Here is a 22,808-nt window from a genome sequence, read left to right as displayed (position 1 = left end):
GTGCTGCGAGCACGTGGGGACGGCCCGGTCACTCTGAGCCACGGCTGAAATCAAACCTTGGTCTCACTGCTCCCCAGTGGCGTGACCATCAGCCAGCCACTCTGCCTCTGGGCCCTGGGCTCTCCCGAAGGAAGGATGGGCCCGGCCCTCCCTGAGGACCCCACCTGGACACTGAGAGAAGGGCGAGCGTGGGATGCTGGCGGAGTCCCCGGGCGTGTGGTTCTGTGCTGCACACTTGGCGTGCACGCTGGTGGGGTCTTCCTGATAACCTTCCAGGGAGGGGGGCGGTATGCTGTTTCAGAGATAAGGAAACCGAGGCCCAGGGGGTACAGCAACCTGCCCGCGGTCCCACAGCTCCTGAGCGGAGGAGTGGAGGAGGAGGGTGGCAGGATCCCCAAGCCCCTGTCCTGCCACCACTCTGTTTTTGCTGTGACTTCTAGGAACCCAGAAGGGGCAGGAAACGCCTGTTTGCACATTTTTCTCACCTCCGGGCCTTTGCACGAGCTGTCCCCTCTGCCCTCTGCCACAGTGAGACGGCACTCTGCAGGATTTGGTGTTTGCAGTGGGGAGCCCCCTCCCCAGGGGGAGGTTGCAGGCATCTCCCCTCCCCTCCACCTCTTCGCAGAGCTCACGCTCTGTCGACATCATTTGGGCTCAGGAGGCTGTTGCTCCCTCCCAGAAAGCCACCCCAGCCGCTTACTCTCCAGCTGACATTTGTGGGGCACACGCCCATCCTCAGGGTCCCGCAGCCCCTGCATTCTCTCCCGTACCAGCCCATATGACAGCCTGGTACAGTTTGTCCCCTGTCGCCCCCTTGCAACATGGAGCTCGCTAAGATGGGGATGACTGTGTCTTCTCACCTTTGTAACACAACACGTGATCCTTGCTGAGAACACGGGGGGTTCACATTAAAGGGGTGATGACCCCGGAGACTTGGTGAACCCAGGAGTATTGCCCAGGGGCCCCTGTCCAGGAGAAAACCTAGTCCCCCGCCCCCCCCACCAACTGGCCTTGGCCTTGCTGGGCCCTCCCCAGCCCCCCACCCCAGCGTTTCTGGTTCCCTCCTTGCCATGCATCCCGTTGGCTTCGGCGCTGAACGAGCTCCACCAAATATAGTGCCAAGCACTAGCTCGCCCCCACGGGGCATCGCCGGGGCTGCACGCCCACTCCCCGTGCCGGGGAGCGTCTCACGGATTGGCTGAAAACGTAAACAGGCACTCCCCACCCTCGCTGCCAAGCCAAGACAGCTGATGACTTGGGTTTCTGAAACGCATTGGAAACCCCGGCGCCGGCCGATCTGATCCAGCCCAGCGTGCACCCCGAGGTGCCAAACGGCCCCTGGACAGGAAGAAAGGCCCCCTTAGGAATCACCCACCCGGGACTGTGCCCCTTTGCCACCTTGAGCTGGCCTGGAGGTAGCCCTGCTTCCTGTCCCCCACCTCTGTGCCTGCTCCTGAACTTGGAAAGGAAATAATAGAGGAGGATTCTGGGAAAGGTGAAGGGTCTGTTTTTTCCTTCGGCTCCAAAACAGCTCCACAGGCCTGTCTCTGCAGAAGCTGCCAGAAGGAAGGAAAAGAATAAACAATCTCCCAGATCTCAAGTGCAGACCTCGTGCTGGTAACAGCTAATGTTTACCCAGTGATAGTGGTCTGCCAAGCGCTGGGCGGAGCCGTGGAGCTTTTTATCCCTGCTCAGCCATGGAGCCTTCCAGAACACCGGCGCACCCATTTTATAGATGGGGAAATCGAGGCTCAGGAGATGCTGTGACTTGCCACAGGCTCCTGAGTAGAGTCAGGCTTCCATTCCTGGTCTAAACCCCAGACCCTGACATTGGAGGAGGGACCAGAGATGGGGGCTCACTATTTCCGCTGGATTCTCGCCGCTGGGCAATGCTCCTGAGTTAGAAAGTCTCCCTGTGGCCCCGAACCGTGGCCTCGCCCCGCTCACCATGGGCCGTGTTCCCGCTGTGCTCCGGGCACTGGACACCCTGGGGGATTGGGTGCCTCCCCAGCCCTCCAGATGCTCAGGGCTCGGCGGGGGGGTCGGGGGGGGGGGGACGGGCTGACCGGGCCACTGTGCTGTCCCTGCTGTTGCTGAGGCACGAGAAGCTAAGAGGCTAAAAAACCCACCCGGCTCCCTTTCCATTTCTTCTGGACAGTGGCTTTTAACTGGGGATTCTTGGGGAGTCTCTGAACCCCATGAGAAAGGCTGCAGGAGTGAGTTGTGTGGCTCGGGGGGCATGGGAGCCACACAACTCCTATTTTTTTTTCCATAAAAATGAGAAACCATAGCTCCCTGCAGGGAGGGACAGTCATGTCTGTGAGGCCCGAGGAAGACCACTCCCCCCAGGCTGAGCTCTTGGGGCAGCTGGGGGGCAGGGAGGAGGGCAAAGGTCTGGCGTTCTGGGGACAGTGGTCCAGACCTCAGGAGGGAGGCCCTGTCTGCGTTGGTAAGGTGCGGGTGTCCGGACCTCCCAGCCCACCTTCCCGAGAGGGGGAGTGTGCAGGCTGGCTTTGGAAGCTTTTGCAAGGACTGGGTAGCGAGCGAATTCAGTTCCTGGGCTCCCAAAAGCAGCTCCTGCTCGGATCCCTGCTGACCCTTTGTGATCTGTGCAGCTGGGCCCTGGACCTCACCCCCACCTTGGCAATGGCCGTGGGGCCCCTGCTGCGGGCCGGGCCGAGGGTCCTGGCGTTTGCCCTGTGTGGCCTCCCTGAGACGCCTGGCTCCGGGCAGGCAGCAGCCCCCTCTGAACCGCCGTTTCCAGCCTGTTGGAGGCACCGCGTGGGTCAGGGGGTCTGTGGTCCCCCCCAGCCAGCTCTGAACTAGATGACTGCTGTTTTTCTGGGGATGTTTCATCCTCAGGAGCCCGAGGAGGGCGGGACTAGTGTTGTTGCCAGTTTACAGGTGAGGAAACTGAGGCGCAGGCACTCGAAGCGACTGCTCGAGGTCGCTTCGATGCTGAGTGCGGAACTCGGATTCAAAACGGGGCCTCTCCGGGGTGGCCTCCTCTTCAAATTCAAGAGAAACTGCCTCTCCCACATGGCGTGAACCCCAGCCGCCTCTCCCACATGACATAAACCCCACGTGCTGCAGAAGAATGTGTTTTCTCAGCGTGGGAGCGGTCGGCCATCCACTCCAAGGCTTCCCAGATCCACAGATTAGTAGTCATTAGGTCCCTGATGCATCCTCCTTTCTTGCCTTTCCCGCCCCCATGCTGGCAGGATATTTCGTGAGTTAATGGTCCCCAGAACGCCGCACAAATTTAATCAACGCTCAGACACAGACAGAGCACCCCGGGTGTTCAAACGGTGCTTTTGACTTCTGCAAAGCACTTCAGGGCCTGCCACCTGATGCCGAGGGAGTGAGGCATCCCCGCTCAGAAGTGCCCTCTGCCACCGCGGGAAGATGAGGCGAGGCCTCCTTCCGCCCATGCTGGTGGCCCTGCGCAAGGTGACAGGGAGGGGCCTGGCACCCTGGTCTTGCCAGCCAGCCCGTCCCCTGCTCTACCTTTATTATTAATTCATAAAGCCGGAAGGTCGACTCCTGCTGGTGGCAGCCACCGTGAGCACTAGGACAAAAGGGCCTTTCTTGTCCCAGCACGGTGACCTTTGGGGACTGGCCGGTTGTCAGCCGTGGGTCTTCCGTTCTGGGCACAGATCCCTGGGGAAAGGAGAGGGAGCAGTCCGGTCTCAAGGCCGAAGCACCTTGAGAGAGGGCCGGCGGCCGGGCGGGAGACCCAGCACTGTAGCTGGTCTTAGGCGCCGATGGGAAGACAGGGCGGCTGCCACAAGTGACTTCCCTGCGCACTGAGGTGGGAAGGGTGTCTCGTCCCTCCTCTGACACCCATGCCAGGGTCCTAACGATCAAAGGACCCTGAGCGAGTGCCCAGCGCCTCACAGGCCTCGCCTGCCCAGTAGTTCTAAGGAGTTCTTTGGTCCTCACGTGCAGCCCTGAGACCTCAGCTGGAGTCCCGCACGGGCACACATTCTCCTCCTACCACCTTGGCTTTGACCAGCAGATAGATGGGGGTTGGATTCACGGTGTTGCTCTTCCCTGACGTCTAGGCTAGTAACTTTTGCCTCCAAGTCTCAGTTTCCTCGTCTGTAAAATGGGCATGTGTCACAGGGCTGTTGTTAGAATGGCATGAGTAATGCTCTTGACACCTGGCAAATGTTCCAAGGTGGCTGGCAGGCACGAACCATTTCGATGATAAACTTTTCAGAAGCTGGCTACATTTCCCCTTTTTAAGGGCCTTCTCTAACTTTCTTCAGTAATTTATTCCATTTTTGACCTGTCTGCCATCTTTGACGTGGCTGAAATCAATCATTGTCTTGCCCTTGTACCGATAATCAGGGACCTTGATGTGTTTTCATGTGTATCGCTCTCCAGTGTATTTTCTTTATTTCTAAAATGCGTGTATTGGTTTTATTGTCTTGTGCAGACCTTGTTAATTATTGCCACTCTTCCATCATATAGATTTAGTTTTTTTCTTAGGTAATCTCTTTCCATAGATTTTTCTATTTATTCTTTTAAAGATTTTATTTATTTATTTTTAGATAGAGGGGAAAGGGAGGGAGAAAGAGAAGTAGAGAAACAGCAATGTGTGGTTGCCTCTTGTGCGCCCCCTACTGGGGACCTGGCCTGGAACCCAGGCAGGTGCCCTGACTGGGAATTGAACCAGCGACCCTTTGGTTTGCAGGCAGGTGCTCAGATCACTGAGCCACACCAGCCAGGGCTTCATAGACTTTTCGATGAGTCTGTGCATTGTCAGTTTTGTCTGAAAATGCCTTTTGGGGGGGCCCACATATACAAATGATTGTTTGGCTGGGTATAAAATTCAAGGTTGTTGCATGTTTTCTTTTAGCACTTTGTTCTCTTGTTGAGTGGCCAGCTCTGTTGTCTGATGGAGGTTTCTTTGTAGAAATCTGTGTCCCTTTGGTTTTAAGGTTTCGTTGTTTGTGTACCACACTGTGTCTGGTGTGGATTTGTTTTGTATATTCTGCCCGGGAGTGCTTTACGTTGTTTCATTCTCAAGACAATGCATGCCTTCCATCATGAAAACAGTATTTCTCTCTTTCTCTTGCTGTTGTTCTTCCATAATTCTTGTAAGACATATGCAAGATCATGGTCATTCTGTGCTAAATGCCTCTTTACCTTTATTTCATTTTTCCCTTGTGTGGCCCTGTGGTGCATTCTGGGTCATTTCCTTATCTCTGCCTTCCAGTTCACTGACTCTCTCTCCAGCTATTATAACCCTGCTGCCGGAACCTGACTGCTGAGTTTTCTGATTGCAGTGACTTTTTGAAAGCACTTGTATATGTCCTATATGTTTTTCAAATTCTCTACTTTGGTGGTAGAATACTGCTCTAGATGGGGACCACCCCACCCAGGTCTCAGGAAGCTGTAACCCCCCGTGACTTAGGCTGAGTGAAAGACCTCCAGACCAGGAGCCACTAAGGAGACAAAACTTATTTCCTGGCGTGAGTGCTGCCTGTTCTAATGCCTGGCTTCCCTACTGCATGATCGGCAGTCAATGATGGGTAACAATTCTCTAGGAAAGAGAATGAATCTCAGACAGACGCGATCACGTGGGAATGCCCTAAGGGAAGAGACTCAGGGCTATGGATAAGAAGGGGTGATGGCATCAACCCCTGCCCCCTCGGCTTTGTCAAAGCCTGAGTCCTTGTGAGAAATCCAAGTCTCCTGGCTGCCTTTGTCTTCTCTGTTAACTCAGGCCTGCGGAAATAGCAGGGGCAGTGCTGCCCAGACCAGAAACGGGCAGACCCCCGGGTAATCAGGCCTGAGACATAGAACATGAAAGACCCTGTGAGATCTGCTTGCTGGAGGATGCTCTTTAATTAAAATATGAAGGCACAGGGAAGAAACGAAACTAAGTTTTTAAGTCCTGTAGTCTTTTTAAATGGCAAAACCCCAAAAAACTCTGGCTTAGGTTCCCAGCGGGAGATCCGCCAGCGCCTCTCAAAGCTAACGACTTGTAATTTGCAGAGGGTACTGGTATTCAAGAATAAAAATCTGCTTGGGAATGGAGACGGGGCGTTCTCCCCTCTGGAGAGGGTGGCCGTTCGTTTTTACTTCCCCACGGAAACTGCTTGTCTCTGTGTATGTCCTTCTCGTGTTTCGACGAGCCGTCCGCAGCACTCCGTGTTCACTGCCGGTCGGTGAGCACACTTCAGCTCTTTCTTTCTTTCTTCTTTTTTGTAATAACTTAGAGCTTCCTGCACACCTCTTCTGCTTCGCCTCCTCGGGAGGCCGATCTCTGTGTGAGTTGTGTCTGCTGCTAAGTGTTCCAAGGTGGCTGGCGGGCACGAACCCTTTCGATGATACACTTTTCAGAACCGTGTGTTGGCTCATTTGCTTGTGCGGTTGGTTTTTTGTTACATGCTCGTCTTCGACCGGGCCGCCTCCCTCTGGCTTGCACACCCTTCCAGCACTATCTTCAGCTCCCGATTTATGCTGAGGCCCAGACTGTGGAGGAGAGCATACTGAAAGTACCCCCCACACACACACCATGAGGGTCCCACGTGCCCTGGGCTGTGGCAGTGCCTGACGCAGTGCTTTGCGATCACTGTTCTCGGGACCTTGGGGCTTTCACTGGCCTGGAAACACTCTTTACCTGGTTTCTCCACTCGGCTTCCCTGCACCACAGATGTTTGGATTTCTCAGCCCATGTGTGGCACAGGCTGCTGAGTTTTGGTTCATCATGGGGGCCCAGCCCCCTCCTTGCCCCCTGCCCCCTCCTGGGCAGACTCAGCGTCCTTGTTGACTCTGTGGGCCAGTGGGGCACATTTTCCCGGTCCGTCTCACGTGGAGACACAGCCTTTTGTGCATCAGCCTTTGATGGGCGTCTCACTGCGAGCGAGCTCTGACCCAAGGCCACTTCTGTCCATCGGGGGCTAGAAGCCCACCCTTGGCTCTTGGAGCCTGTAACCCCGATGACAGCCCCGGGCACCCCCGGCAGTGTCTGGCACTCTCGCCCTGCCGGATCCGAGTGCCCTTCTTTCTTCTGACACCCAGGGGTTTCCCATGCTCCCGCACTCAGTGGAGTATTGCATTTTTTTCTCACTGTATCCTGCATTCCACGTGTTTGTGGCGGATTGGAGAGTCCGCTAGCAGGAACCGGAGCCCCTTCCCTGAGTGCCCTGCACAGGAGGCGTCACACTTTCCACGAGCCCATCCCCACGTGGTTGGGCCTCAGTCTGGGCCTGGAGCTGCAGGGAGCGCTGGGCGGACGCCCACTCTGGGTGGACTGGGTGGACTGGGAGCACTGGGTGGACGCACCAACCAGCTCCCCGGGGCTCTGAAGGATGCCCACTCTCCGCATCTCTGCTGGCTATCCGCTGCTTCCCTTGCTTTCTCCTCTTCAGTGGGGACAACTTTGTCTTTTTAGTGTCATACGTGATGCGTCTTCATCTTCCCAGCCCCGTCCCTATCCCGGCACACAGCACAGAGAGCTGTTGTGAGAAAAGATTCTGGGGTCAAAGGCCGGGGTTGAAGTAGACCCCGGCTCATGGGGCCCGCCACATTGTGGATGAGACACGAGAGAAATTCACACGGACCACCGAGTCCTGTGGAGGAAAAGGGATGGCATGGCTTTTCTCTCAAGGGGAGAGAAGGCCGCGGCCCTCACCGTGACCGGCCTTTATTGGGTGTCTCGGCCCATTAGGTGATGGTCCGCATTGACTATGCACACATTCACTTGAGGTGGTTACCTTTTACAGAAAACAGGAGATGATGCCGCTAATCACATCACAGAAGAGGGATATTTGCAAATGCGAAGGTACAAGTGGTTGCACCGGTTACACCCGTCCTTGGAAGGTTTAGCATGGATTTTAGGAAGCTACAGTAAGCACTTGCTGTCTCAGTTCAGGGTGAGGAGTTTTAGCAAAAGCAAGTCTCACAGCGGTCTGGGTACCATGCAGGCCTGATTCCCCATGGGAGAACCTATCCGTGGGCGTGGGTCCTGTGCATCGGACCTTGCTCTCCCCTGGGAGCTGGGCCCATGCCATGCAGAACGGTCTCCTACACGGGGCTGAAGTCCCGGCTGTGTCACCCATCGCCGTGTGACGTCAGCAGGTGGCTGAACCTCTCGGAGACAGTGTGTCTGTAAAGGGGTGCGATGCCCACCCTGAGAGGCAGACACTCTTCCGAAGACTAAGTGAGACCGCGTCCGCCGAGCTTGGCTGGGCGCCTGCCCCGGAGTAAAGGCTAACACGGGGCCGGCGTTCCTCCCCGGGGCAAATGGCAGAGAACAGAACGCAGCCCCGGGGGAGCCGAGCGAAGGTGAGCAAAGCACAGGTGGCGCGGTTCGCGGAGTTGTGCGCACCACTCCGACAGCTGCCCCCGCTGCCTCGTTGCTCAGGGGGAGGGTCTTCTCTCGGTCGGTCACCTTGCTCTGTCCCAGCTGTCCCTCCCTCCCGGAGAGTCGGGGGTTTCGGTCTGTGCAGGGAAAAGACACCCGCGGAGATCCCAGACAAAACCGAGGCGCACAACACCCGAGATTAAATACTGGGCCGGCCGAAAAGGCCACTTAGCTTTTTTTTTTTTCCCCACACGATGGCTCTAGCTGTGCTGCATCGTCTTCAACTTCATTAGAAACAATTTTGTTAGATTGTGTTGTGACAGCTGTCATGGCAGCGTGCATGGAAAAAAAAAACCATCGACATTTGTGAATTTTTGGGCAGCCATTTCAATAGTGAAGATGGAGGAAAATAGGCGACATTTTCGGTTTATGCTTCATAGAAAGGCAAAAACACAACTGAAACCCCAAAAAAGTGTCTGTGCCGTGGATGGCGAAGGTGCTGTTGCTGATCGGACGTGTCAAAAGTGGTTTGTGGCGTTTCCTGGTACAGTCAGCATTCTGTCCGACTAGTCCTCCCCTGGGGGGCCGTGTTGTGCATCGGAAGGTGCTCGGCAGCACCCCGGCCTCTCCCCGCTGGAAGCCGAGAGCCAGAGATAGCTGACATATTTGAAATATCCAGATCAGTGAAGTTATCAGTGAAAATGAAAACTATGTCTTTCATTTCATGGGAAAAACTCAACGGACCTCTTGGCCAACCCAATAAATGCCGACGCCGTGCTGGTGTGGGCCCCGGGGCAACTCATGCCGGGAATTCCTGGGTGTTTGTGCAGGAAAAGGGTTGGAGGTGCTGGATCAACGCCAGCGATGAACCTGGTTGCTGCTTCTGCTTCAGAGAACAGAATTCGCTTTGATGACTCCCTTCTCCAGGCCAAGTGCACCCAAGTGCACCTTGGGTTCATTTTAGAATCCCGGCAGCCAGGCATGGTCTGGGATGTGTACCCGCTGGGCACACGGCTTCCAGGGGGCAGGCAGGTGAAGGAGAGGAGCTGGGCAGCCAGCGCGGGGAGGCATCTTGTGTGAGGGCGGGTCCCTTCCCCGCAGGTCCCTTCCCCGCTGCGAGGCCCAGGATGAGTCACTGCTTTGGCTGCAGCCCCAGGCGGCACACAACCAGCTGCCTCTCCCCGCTCAAGCCTGGAGCCAGCCTCTCAGGTGCCGGGGGATTGTTGCTTTAGGGTGGAGTCACCGCTCCGGGGGCACCCCCAGTGTCTCCTGTCCCCCCTTGCCAGGTCCAGTGCCAGGTGTACGCGTGCATTCTTTTTGAATCGGGGCGAACCTCCCCTAACGTAAAATGTACCACCTTAGCCATTTTAAAGCATCTAAGTCAATGGCATTAAGTGCTGCTGCAGCGTGGTGCAAACACCACCGGTATTTCCAGAACGCCTTTGCCACCCCAGAAAGAAACTTCGTGCCCAGTAGCAGTCACCCCACTCCCCACAGCCTCTGGCAACCGCTAACCCACCCTCTGTCTCAGCAGACTGGCTTGTCCTGGCCACCTCACGTACACGGGAGCTTGTGACAGTGGGCTTCGGTGGCTGGCTTCTTTCTCTCAGACGCATGCTTTCCTGGGCCGTCCACGTGGCGTGTGTCATTACTGCATGTCTTGTGTGTGTGGTGGGATCGGTCCATTGTGTGGACGACCGTTCACCAGTTGACGGACATGTGGGTGTTGCGCGGTAGAGCCTCGTGCGACATGCTTTTGGTGGGTGTTCATCAGGCGAGCAGCTCTGTGAAGGCGGTGCTGTTGTTATGTCTGCCTCACAGGGGGGCGGCGGGCGGCCCTGGGTGGGCCCGTGTGCAGGACAGGAAGCTGGGATGCGGCAGCAGCAGCAGCTCTTGGTGGCGATGTGAGCTCGCCTCAGTCTGGCCTGCCTCACCTCTGTCTTTGGGACTTCCCCGGTGCCAGGGTGGAGTCTTGGCCGGCTGGTTGGGACACTTGCTGCAGGAGAGTGTCAGGGGAGAGCGTCAGGGGCCCCAAAAGCCACCGAGACTTTCCCAGTGATGCCACTTGGTGTCCCAGGGCCTGCATTTAGGCCAGTGCTGCTGGGGGAGGCAGGGGGGCCCCTGGGAGCCCTGGAGAGAGCAGGGGCCTGCTCTCAGCTGCCCTTGCTCCTTCCAAGTGTGTCTTGAGCGCTCCCCACCCACCCCTGCCCCTTCTCCCACCCACACCCCTGCCCCTGCCCCTTCCCCCACCCCTGCACCCAGACGGCTAAACCTGCCCGTGTCTCCGGGGGTTCTCAGCCCCAGTGTCTGCATCCACCCTCCATTCTGTCACCAGGCACATGGGATCTCATTCCTGGCCTTAGCGTCCTCCATGACCTCAGGGTGAAGGTTAAATGCCAAAGCCGGAATGGTGGGACTGCCCCTGCCCAGCCCCCCTGCTCCCCCGTTCCTTGGCTGCCTTCCACCCCTGCTGAAGAATTGGGGTGCCCTGAGCTCTCTCCACTCTGCCTCTGCCAGGACAGACCCCCAGCCCCCTGCCCAGTTCCGCACCCCCCAGCCCGCCCCCACCTCCCCAGCCCAGCCCCCAGCCCAGCCCCTAGCGGGCATCACCTCCTGCCCCATCCCACAGCCTGGAAGCCCCGCTCCCACCTGGGTCCTCCTTGGCAGGCTGACTCCCTGCACTTACTATCCTGGGTCCCAGCCAGGTGACGTGTGTCTTCATGTCTGCACACCGGCATCTAGCAGGTGTGTGGCAAACCACGGGTGCTCAGTTAATGTCTCTAAATGAATGGTGAGGGTCAAGTGGCCACAGGTTGGCTGTGCCAGAGTCCATGAGGTCCCCCAACCCCCCGAGAGCCAGCATGGATTCTGGAAGGAGCAAGGGACATTTTAGGTGGCCCTCACCACCAGACTCGGGCACCCGGGTCTAGGGCTCGAGCAGCCCTGACCACCCCATCCTGGCTGTAGGCAAACGCCAGTGCCCCCCTGCCCCCAGAGTGGGGGGTGGAGGCTGGACCTCCCATGGGACCTCAGGCCCGTTTCTCCACCCCCAGTCCCCTCCCACACCTCCCTGAGAGTGGCCTCTGACCCCGTGTTCTGTGCCATTCCTTCAACCACCCCCTGCTGCCGTGACCCCTTGCTAGGCATAGAAGGCTGCAGGCTGCCCCCGCAGCCTTACAGGTGCGGCCGAGGCCAGAAGGAAACCCCACACTCCCTAGCAGCCACTCCTCAGTCCTCCCCGCCCCCGCGCCTGGCAACCGCTAACCTGCTTTGTTTTTTAATACCACAAATATTTTATTTTTTAAAATTTTTCATCTGAGTGTATATTTGTTGATTTTGGAGAGCAAGGAAGGGGGTGGGGGGGGGAGAGAGAGAAAGATACATTCCTGACTGACCATTGAACACACAACCTAGGTACATGCCCTGACCGGGAATTGAACCCACCACCTTTTGGTGTATGGGACGATGCTCTAAGCAGCTGAGCCACCTGGCCAGGGCCCTGGTCTGCTTCCTGCATCTGTAGATCTGCGTGTCCTGGTGCCTTTGCGGCTGCCTTCTTTTCCCCTTGGTGCAGTGTGTTCAGGGCTCCCCCGTGTTGTGGCGTGTGTCAGTACTTGATTCCTTTTTGGGGGCAGAGTATCCCATTGTACGGACGGGCCCCATTTTGCGTGTCCACTCATGGGCACCTGGGCTGGTTCCCCCTTTCGGCTGCTGTGAACGTTTGTCTGTGTGGGTTAGTTTCTGTACGGACGCGAGTTTTCCTTTCTCTCGGGTATGCGCTTCGGAGGAGAATGACTGGGTCGTGCGGTGAATCTGTGTTTAATTCACTGAGAAGCCCCCGGACCCTCTCCCCAGCGGCTGCACCGTGTTGCCCCGAGTTGCCCTGCCTCCCGTCCCCACCAGCAACGTCCCGGGGTTCCAGCTTCTCCACGTCCTCACCCGCACACACTTACCGGTTTCATTTTCCCTGTGCTCATCGAGGTTGACCATCATCACTTTAAATACGATCACACAGGTAATCCCTGTTCATCGTAGGCAAGGGAAAGGGCAGCTAAGCAGAAATAAGGGGTGAGGAGACAAATGCCCTGTAACTGCATCGTTTGGAAACAATTTACCGTTCTGTCAGGAATCCACATGAGCCCGTATATCAGTAGGAACTTGCAGATAAGCGAGATCTTGTAGCTCATCAATTGTCCACACAGCGATGGACCGTGAACACTGTTCCGAGTCCTTCAATAGTTAGAAAACCCTTTTTCAAGGCTGCGTAGTACTCCGTCTTCGGGGGACGCCAGGGTTCCTTGGCCGGGCATCCCAAGGCTCAGCATCTCTTCCCTCCCCTCCCGGTGCAGACGGACACGGATGGCGAGGGCTCCTCTTACCCGTTTCTCCTCATGCCCTCGTCCCAGCTCCCCGGGAGCCGTGACCAGGAGCCACGTCTCTGTGCAGAGCGTGGAGATCGGCTCTCTCCACGACAAGCGTAACGGGCGGCGGAACCGTTCCCAGTTTTCTAGGAGCTGTATGAGCGATGTCGTTCTCCATCTTCTAGGAGCCACCTTAAAAAAGTGAAATTAATTTTAATCATGTATTTAATCCATTCCATCTAAGATAGTACTTCAACGTAGATGATCAGTATCAGAATTATCAAGACAGTTCACGCTGGCGTGTAACAAGCTTTTGGAAGCCCGTGTGTGTGTTATACTCCGGCACATCGCCGCGTGGACTGGCCGCCTTTTAGGGGTCAGTGCCCACAGGTGGCTGGTGGCTTCCTATAGGGCCGTGCAGGCACATGGCTTTTGTTTACGCCAGGATACAGAGTGATAAGTCGCCGCTGTCCACAGACACGCAGACACACGTCAGAGACCGGGCCGAGGAAACCCCCGCCAGCCAGCCTCCTGGACGGCGGGCATCTCCCTCAGGGTGAAATCTAACACCCAGATCAGGAGCTGGCGAGGCACACTGAAGCCGCAGTGTCTCTGCCCCTTGTCCCCATGGCAACTGTGACCTCATGGGGACCTGGAAAAAGGGCTGGGTGAGGATCGGGGACACTGGGAAAGTTCCCTTCCCAGGAACCCTCGAGGGGACAACAGGAGGGGCCTTTCACGGTCCCCGGTGTGTGACTCGGGTACCTGTGTATCGGGTTTCAATGCCCCAGGTCCTGTGCGGGTCCAGGGTCAGCCCGGGAGCCGGAGCTGAGAGTGCAGGGAGCTCCGGGGGGTGGGGGTTGGAGGGTGTCAGCTGCAAGTGTGCGTGGGCACACGCACTGGGCGTGCCGTTGGCTGGAAGCTGTGCGTTAGAGACACCCGGTCCCTGGTGCTTTCTAGTTCGTACGGCTCCCCCGACCTGCATGACCTGGGGTGAGTCTCAGGGTCCCCGTCTCTAGAGTGGGGATCTCACCGCACCTACGCGATGGGACTGACCGGAGGGTCACGTGAGTCAAGGCCCACCGCGGGCTCGGCTGACGCGGCGCCGGGACCGGTGAATGGTTCGTGATCGTTGCCCGTTGTGGTTGCCATGAGGATGTCGTAATTTTTATGTTCCCGATGGCTTTATTGACCTGTAACTCACACACCGCATTTCACCCGCTGACTGTGTACTCGGTCCCTTTTAATGTAATCACAGGGTAGTGCAGCCAGCACCACCATCTCATCTTAGAACATCTCACCCCCTGCCCCGCTCAGAAAGAAACCGGTGCCTGTGAGCAGTGACCCTGCTGCCCCTCCCCCCGCCCACCCTGGTCTACTTCCCGCCTCCCAGTTGCCTCTCGCAGCGGTTTGTGTGAATGGAACGGTGCCGCGCGTGGCCTGGGAGACTGGCCTCTTTCATCCAGCGTGAGGTTGTCAAGGCAATTCAGCTCTGAGAGAGGCCGCTCAGGGGCGCGTGTTTGGCTGTAGTTTCTGATCACGTTCCTCAGGTTAGACGCAGGGACTGTTCAACCAGCCCGTCTCATCCGATCACCAAGAGGGAGGCAGTGTGGGGCGGGTGTCAGTAAAAATAAAGTAAAATAAAATAAAATAAAAAATAAATAAGAAAAATAAAATAAATAATAAAATGAAATAAAATACGATAAAATAAAATAAACAAAACCAAACCACACACATGGTGCCAGTCAGATTGAGCCCAAATCCTGGCCCTGTCTCTTTCAAGTTCAGGGACCATGAGACTCGGTCATGCATCTGCCCTGAGACCGAGTTTGCTCTCCTGCAAAGTGGGGACGCTCTGTCCGTCGCAGGGTCCTGGTAAGGAGCAGATGAGGACACGGGTGCCTGGGGCGTGGCCGGCAGCCAGAGGACGGATGATTCATCAATAACAACATTTTAAAGCTCCGTTGGCTCTTCTATATGGGACCGTATTATGTGCTTGACATACTCATCGCGTGACTATAATATAGCCGTGTAATGCCGTGTAATAAATACAGATTGTGCATAAGAAAGACTTGGAAAAACGGATGCATTAAAGCAAAACAAAGCCTTTCATCCCAGTAGGAAGAGATCATCGCTGTTACCACTTTGGGGAGACGAGTCCAGGTTTTCTCTCAACACTCGTGTATGTTCGTGTTTACGGTTTCCCGACACACTGCTCGGAGACCTTACACGTGGAACACGTTTCCACATCGAATGTGCAACTGTAATAAATCAAATTCGTTCCGATTGCAGCTGGCGCTGCCCGTCACCTCGCGTGTGTCTCGGGTGGGCAGCACGGCCGTCGGACACTGGTGTCGGCTGTGACGCAGGAAGTGGCCGCCTGGCCCGACCCCACACAGAGTCACTCCAGCAGCCGTGACTGTCGCCGCCTCAGGGAGGGTTCCCGTCGTCGTCCTTCCCACAGACTCTCAATCTCTCTCCCCTCTCTCTCCCTCCTCTTTGTGGCGCCCCTATGACCTGAACGTTGTTGCACTTGACGTTGTCCCTGAGGCCCCTTAAGCTATCCTCAGTCTCTGAAATTCTTTGTTCTTTCTGTGTCCCATGAGGCCCAGCAGTTCCTCTCCCCGTTCACGTGAGCCGGCGCCCAGGCTCGTCCCTCGTGGGTGGGTTTCCTGGGCCTGTCTGTTGTCGTGGTGCCCTGGCTGCTGTCGGCATGTCGGTGGGAGGGGCCGACTCCCAGGCCGGCTGGCTGTGAGGCCTGGCTGTGCCTCCGAGGACAAGCTGGTGTACGGGGACCAACCCTGCAAGGCTGGATCTGCTTTGCTGGGGCTCTGGCCCCAGCCGAGTCCGCCTTCCGTGTGTCGTTTGTGGAGCTGCTGGGGTGGCGTTCTGGCGTGGCCTGAAGCCAGCGGGTTGGTTCTGGTGTCAGTGTAGTGGTTGCCCTTGACCGTGGGTAGCTATTCGAGTGATGCATGGTGGGGGCTTCTGGGTACTGGGAACATTCAAGTTCTTGGTCCAGGTGCCCCAAACGTGTTCCCAGAAAATCTGTGAATCAGGATATGTACGAGGGATGCACTTTGGTCTGCATGCATGTTGTGTCGCAATGAAAAGTGTGCTTGAAAAGCTCAGTAATTCTGCTCAGTGGGGGTTTATCCTGAAAGAGATCAATGCAACAGGCACAAAAAGATGGACACAGAAATGTGTTCACCTTCGCACTCATCGTAAAAGCTTAAAAACTGGACTCAACCTACGCAGATTGCTCAAACAATTTGTGGTATGCTTTGCCAATTTCATAAAGGACGCCGCCTGGAAAAGGGGCAGGTTTACTTCCGGTCAGAAGTGGCACAGCGGGCGGACGCTGTGCTCGCCTCACACGACCACATCAGAACCTGCATCAGAACCTGCATCAGAACTACATCAGACCTACATCAGAACTACATCAGAACCTGCATCAGAACTACATCAGACCTACATCAGACCTGCATCGGAACTACATCAGAACCTGCATCAGACCTACATCAGACCTGCATCAGGCCTATGTCAGAACTACATCGGAACCACATCAAAACCACATCAGAACTACATCAGAACCTATATCGGAACTACGTCAGACCTACATCAGAACCTGCATCAGAACCTGCATCAGACCTACATCAGAACTTGCATCAGAACTACATCAGACCTATATCAGAACCTGCATCGGAACCACATTGGAACCTACATCAGAACCTATATCAGAACCTGCATCGGAACCACATTGGAACCTACATCAGAACTTATATCAGAACCTACATCAGAACTTATATCAAAACCTATGTCAGAACCTACATGAGGACCTACATCAGAACCACATTGGAACTACATCGGAACTACATTAGAACCTACATCAGGACCTACATCAGAACTTATGTCAGAACCACATCGGAACCACATTGGAACCTACATCAGAACCTGCATCAGAACCTACATTAGACCCGCATCAGAACTACATCAGAACCTAGATCAGACCTACATCAGAACCTATGTCAGAACCTACATTAGATCCACATCAGAACTACATCAGAACTACACCAGAACCTACATCAGACCCACATTGAAACCACATTGGAACCACATCAGAACTACATCGGAACTACATCAGAACTTATGTCAGAACCTACATTAGAACCTACGTCAGAACTTATGTCAGAACCACATCGGAACCTACATCAGACCTGCATCAGAACTACATCAGAACCTACATCAGAACTTATGTCAGAACCTACATCAGAACCTGCATCAGAACCTACACCAGAACCATATCGGAACTATATCAGAACCTACATCAGAACTTATGTCAGAACCTATATCAGAACTATGAGAACTACATCGGAACCACATCAGAACCTACATCAGACCTGCATCAGAACTACATCAGACCTACATCGGAACCTATGTCAGAACCTACATCAGAACCTATATTAGACCCGCATCAGAACTACATCAGAACTACACCAGAACCTACATCAGACCTACATCGGAACCACATCAGAACTTATGTCAGAACCTACCTTAGAACCTACATCAGAACCTACATCAGAACCACGTCGGAAACACATCAGAACCTACATCAGACCTGCATTAGACCTACATCAGATTTGCATCAGAACCTACATCGGAACTACATTGGAACCACATTGGAACTACATCAGAACCTACATCAGAACCACAGCAAACAGGACAACCGCCCTGAGCACCGCTCAGACCGGCCGAAGAGGTCCTGTACCTGCGGACACACGGGAGGAGCCACGTGGAGCACAGCGGGGGCCACAGAGAGGTGAAATAGGCTGGTCCCACGCCCCCGTGTGGCAGTGGAGAACCAGGAGGGCTATCTCAGCTGCGGGGGTCCCCACTGAGGGGTGAGGGGTCCACACTGGCCCCCCAGCCCAGGCCCAAGGGGAGAAGAGTCTCTGTAGCGCCTGGCCGTGAAAACCAGCAGGGGCTGGGTGCAGAGGGCTGCTGGGGTCCCTGACGGACACGTACTCTGGGCTCCAGCGCTGGGCGCAGTGTGAGCACCAGGAACATGCGGCGTAGGGTGGGGGGACGGGGTGGGGGGACAGGGGCGGGGCTGAATCAACCCGACTCAGGGTGAGGGCTGCAGGGGCAGCCCCACCCCCCCAGGGCAGGCTCAGGCAGATGCCGTACCTGAGTCTCCACTGACCTGGCTAACGCCTTCAACCACCGCCGCCCACCCCCCTGATTCCCTGAGACCCTGCTGCACCCGATGCAAGCCCTTGGCCCCAGCCGCTTCGAGCAGCTTTTCCTCACCAGCAGCCCCCCTCAGTGCATGCCGTGGACTTCCCTAAAAGCTCTCAAAAGTCCACAAACCCCCAACAGGCGATGGCTGGCTTCCACGTGCCCTGTACCTCTTGCTAAGAAGCCCCCAGCCTGGCACAGGTGGCGACTCGTCGCACCTGGCACTGTGACTTCCATGAGTGGCCCAAGCCTGACCTGAGCTGTCGCTGGTGCTGGCTCAGTGCACAGCTCCCACTAAGCGGCCACCAGCTGGGCACGAGGGTGGCCGGCCTCAGTGCACATCACGGTGTCCACTGAAGGGTCCCCAGCCTTGCACTGGTGGCAGCCAGCCTCCATGCACAGCTTAGCTTCTCCCAAGCACCACCAACCAGCTCAGGTGGCGACCGACTTGAGACCGCATTCCAGCACTCGCCGGGCGGCCCCACACGGAGCACAGACGTCAGCTGGTGCTGGCCCGCACCTGTGTGTGCCTCTCCCGGGCCTCCCCAGCAACTTCTGGCACCGGCCCGAACCACTCCTCCCCTCCCTGCTCTTCTCTTTAAAAGAATTTTTTTTTAATTTTTCAATGACAGTTGACGTTCAGTATTGCATGAGTTTCAGGTGTGCGGCAGGGTAGTCAGACATTTGCCTGACTTACAAAACGATCCCCCTGACAAGTCCAGTGCCCACCTGATACCACACACAGTTATTAGGATAGTCCTGGTTGTGTTCCCTGGGCTGGGCTTCGCATCCCTGTGACTGTGTTTATACCTGGGCGTTTGTATGTCACCCCTTCACCTGCTTCACCTGGCCGCCGCCCCTGCACCCCATCCCCTCCTGTATGGCCACCATCGCTCTGTTCCCTGTATCTGCGAGTCTGTTTCTGTTTTGTTTGTTGGATTTTGTTTTTTTTTTTTAGATTCCACCCCTAAGTGACATCCTGTGGTATTTGTCTTTGGCCGATGTATTTCTCTCGGTATGTGACTACACGAAGCACCTTTCTCAGCAAGGAGAGGCCCGTCTGCAGGGGTGGGAGGGGTCAGGACCTCGCAGGAGACGGAGAAGGAGAACGTGGCCTGGGTCACCACTGTCCTGTCCCAGGAGCAGCTGCTATCAGGAGTCACTGTATTGCTGCTGAGGGGGCCAGAACTGGTGCCCCCGGGGCGGCACCGCCGGGCAGGAGGGGAGCCCTCTGCTGACACACTCGTCTGCCACTGGGGTTCGCACTGGGGGGAGGCAGCCTGAGAGCGGATGGAAGAGGAGGGCAGGGAGGAGGCAGAAGAACGGCCCCAGCCTCCCTCTGGCCGCTACGCGTCCAGTGGTCAGCACTGTCTCTCTCTCATTTTCTTTTCTCTCCCTTCGCAGTCTCGTCGGACCAGATCGAGCAGCTCCACCGGAGGTTTAAGCAGCTGAGCGGGGACCAGCCCACCATTCGGTAAGGCCGGCTGCAGTGGGGTTTGCGCATTGCGTGGGCCCTGGCTCTCCGGGAATTTCTCTTTCCATTTCTCTGTTTCCCGGGGCGCCGGAGGACTCTGGGAGAGCCCTAGGGATGCCTGTTTCCTGCAGTTGTTTTCATTCGCTTGGTCCCTTCTGGAGAAGGTGCTCTCTCCACTGGGAGGGAAAGAGACACACCTGTTCCTTTTGGAATCAGAAAAGTATACCATGAGGGGAGGGGAGGGGAGGGAGGAGGGTGGAGGAGTAGCCAGCTGCCCTCCCGTGCCCTGCCCCTGCCCCACCCCTGACTCCCATGCTTGGGCTCCCAGACCCACCAAGGGCCTGGGAAATGCCAGGACCCCGCCCCCTGCCGAGTGTGGCCCAGGGCCGGGGCTCAGGGGTCACCAAGAGGCCCCATCCCTTGCCTCTGCTTCCTCCGGGCGGTTAGTTCTAACCTCCGTTAAGGTGGTGGGCGGCAGCCTCTGATCTCTGACTAGGGAAATCGCCATCCCACGTGGCGATTTTAGCGTTCATCTTTTCAGAGCTCTGCAGGTTACGTTGTTTAGGAGGACCCACGCATTGCGCTGTGTCGTCTTCTGAGACAGGGAGCTTAGTCTTCGAAGGTGGTTGAGCTGTTTGGGGTGAGGCCAGTGGTCGGGCCCAGTCGACCAGCGGATCCGGTCGGCGAGGAAGCTTTGAGGTGAACCACAGCCGCCAGAGTTTCCAGGGTGCTGCGAGTGCTGTTCTTCCAGAAACTCTCTAGCAGGCCGCGTTTCCTAAAGCAAACACTCGGGGTTCTAAGGTTGCAGTGTTGGAACTTTTAGGACATGCCTTTTAGTAATCCAGGAAAGCTTCCTCCTTCTTAGGCCTCGGACTTAAGTTTCACTAAGCTTTGTGGAAATTGATACATAAATAGCTAAATTCTCTTGTTTTGTTAATCCAGCGCAAAGCCCCATCCCCAGAGCTGAGACTCTGGGGGTCTCAAGCATCACGTGGTCTCAGTCTGATTGTGTCCAAGGCGGATTTAAAGACAATCAGGACTTACACCTTTAATTCTACGTCTTACTGTCTAAGCCCAGTGAAAGGGAGCCCAGAGCCCAGCCAAAGGTCACCTGTTTCTCATTGGCTCTGGTGGGGTCACATGACTAAGTCTGAGCCAACCACCATGGCTTGGGCCAAAATTGCAAATTGTTTTTTTTCTCAGAGCTGTGAGGGGGCGGGGCTGGGTCCTCAGCCAAGGGCAGGGCTGGTGGTGGGGAGAGATTGGGGAGCAGGGGGAGCTGCGATGTGGTTACCCAGGGCAGGGCCGGCCTCCTGTGGCCAGGGGCTGAGGGGTGGGTGCGGGGTGGGAACACCTCTGCTGGTCACCTTGAGGTCTAAGCAGATGCGACCCTTTCGCCTGCTGCCTGTTGGGACATGGGAGTGTCAAGGCCTCCTTCGCTCCTTCAGAAGTTCACGGGCACGTTGTTGTGCAGACGGTCCGTGCCTGTGCTGGGGGACCCCGGGGGGCTCCCAGCGGGGGTGCGTCTGACTCTGCCGTGCCGCGGGCCCTGTGACCGTGGATCGGTCGCTTTGTTCCTCAGCGCCTGTCTCGGCTGTGCAGCGAGCACGCTCCCCGGGGTCGGGGCTGAGCGTCAAGGATGAGCGGACGCGTGAGGGACGGTGCCGCTCTGACCTGGGTGCACCGGCGTCAGGCAGCCGGCGCTGTCATTGTCCCGCCTGCTTGTGAGGCCGTGAGGGTCCACCTTGAGAGCCCCACGCAGCGGTCATCCGTGGCCGGGGTGGGAGTGGAGGGGGGAATGCAGACGCTGCCACGCCATTGGCGGCCCCTCCCACTTCCAGTGTCCAGCGGCCGAGTCCTGACTGCGTTGCCCAGCGGCCTCTCGGGCCTTTGCAAAGACTTGCTGAACCCTTACCTTCTGCGCCAGTTTGTTCCAATGGGTGCGTCTGCCGAGCGCCCAGGAGCTTGCTGAAATGCAGGTGTGACGTCAGCAGGTCTGGGGTGGGGCCCGGGGCTCTGCATTTCCCACAAGCACACCTGCCACAGGCCCCCCACTGCGCCGAGTCGCGAAGCCTGGGGTGGCGAGCTCAGTGCCTGGAGCGCGGTCAGAGCTGGGCAAACGCATCTTCCTCTCTGTCCCCCGCCAGCCAGTCCGAACGCCACCCGCTCCCCCGCCGCCCGGCCTCAGCCGGCTGTCTGACTGTCTGTCTGTCTGTCCGGCGTTCCATGTCTCTGATAAACCGAGCACTGCCGTTAGGTCCCAGCAGGAAGGTCTGTGCTGACTCCCCAACCCCCGGGGCCTCATCAGCCCCCGGGCAGGCTCCCCGGCCCCCCGCCCCTTCTCTCTGCAGCAGTCCCAGCACTGTTGTCGCGTCAGGCGCCGTAAACGTGTGTTTGTAAACGTGTGTTGCCGCCTCCCCGGCCGGACGGCGAGCACACATGTGTTCGCAGGTCACCTGGGGACCTTGTTGAAAAGCAGGTTTCGATTCGGTCTGGAATGGGACCTGGGGCTCTGCACTGCTAACGAGCGCGAGAGGGCTCTGGTCAGGTCGGCCTCACCTGGCACCAAGGCCCGTGCCCAGGGGGCTCCGCAGGCGTGGATGGGTGGAGGCTGTGTGCCCTCAGGCACTGAGGCACCCATCGTACCTCCCGCTCCCCCCTCCCTGCAGCCAGGCCGCCCCCCCTCCCGGGCCCTGTTTGCCCCTCCCCTGCATTCCCACCCCCAAGGGCCGCCATCCTCATCTGCCCGTTTGCACCGGCCCAAATGTGCGCAGGCCCCAACTGTGTCTGCCAGGGGGAGCCCCCAAGGTCCTGTCCCTATTCTTGAGCTGTGTCCTACTAGGGACTCCAGATACGGGCTTCCGCTCTGCACAGGTCTCAGTGTGGACACCACCTCCTCCAGATACCCCAGCCACCCCCACACCCCCCTGGGGGTGCCCCATCCCGACGTTTGAGCTCAGAACGCCGGCTGCCATCCCTAACAGACTGTCGGCCCTTTGGGGGCAGCAGCTAAGTCTTCTTCCCTGGCCCCAGCGCTCCACTGCGGGTGCAGGTGCTCGGGGAGCGTCTGTCTGAAGGAGGGAGTGCGTGAATGAATGAGTGAATGAGTGAATGAGTGAGTGAGCACAGAAGTGAGAGACGAGTGAGTGTAAGGAACAGAAAGTCCCTCATAATCTACGCAGCATGGGGTGGACGAGGCCCCTTATCGATGGTGTTGCCCTCAGAGGGTTTGCCCGGCTCCCAGTGAAAGTGCTGATCTGGGGCTGGGCACAAAGGCCCACACGTGTTCACACGTGTCAGCTACGGTTATTCGAGCATGTTTACGTGCTGTCTGGCTGGAGCCTGTTATGCCTGCCCTGTAACCCCCCGCAGGAAGTAGTGGTGGGGAGACCTGTTCGCCTCACGGGACAGGTGGCTC

General features: G+C 57.0%; 1 protein-coding gene across 1 annotated transcript in view; it reads left to right on the top strand.

Annotated features, from left to right (window-relative positions):
• TESC (tescalcin) overlaps nt 1-22,808 on the top strand; it is a 44,188-nt gene that overhangs the window by 5,217 nt on the left and 16,163 nt on the right. Inside the window, exon 3 of the mRNA XM_036013803.1 lies at nt 19,321-19,390. Coding sequence (XP_035869696.1) covers nt 19,321-19,390 — 70 coding nt within the window. The remainder of the gene's footprint in view (nt 1-19,320; nt 19,391-22,808) is intronic.

This window comes from Phyllostomus discolor, chromosome 13 (assembly GCF_004126475.2).
Source record: "Phyllostomus discolor isolate MPI-MPIP mPhyDis1 chromosome 13, mPhyDis1.pri.v3, whole genome shotgun sequence".
NCBI classification, from domain to species: domain Eukaryota; kingdom Metazoa; phylum Chordata; class Mammalia; order Chiroptera; family Phyllostomidae; genus Phyllostomus; species Phyllostomus discolor.
Note: the sequence above shows the minus strand (reverse complement) of the source record. Positions and strands in the feature narration are given on the sequence as shown.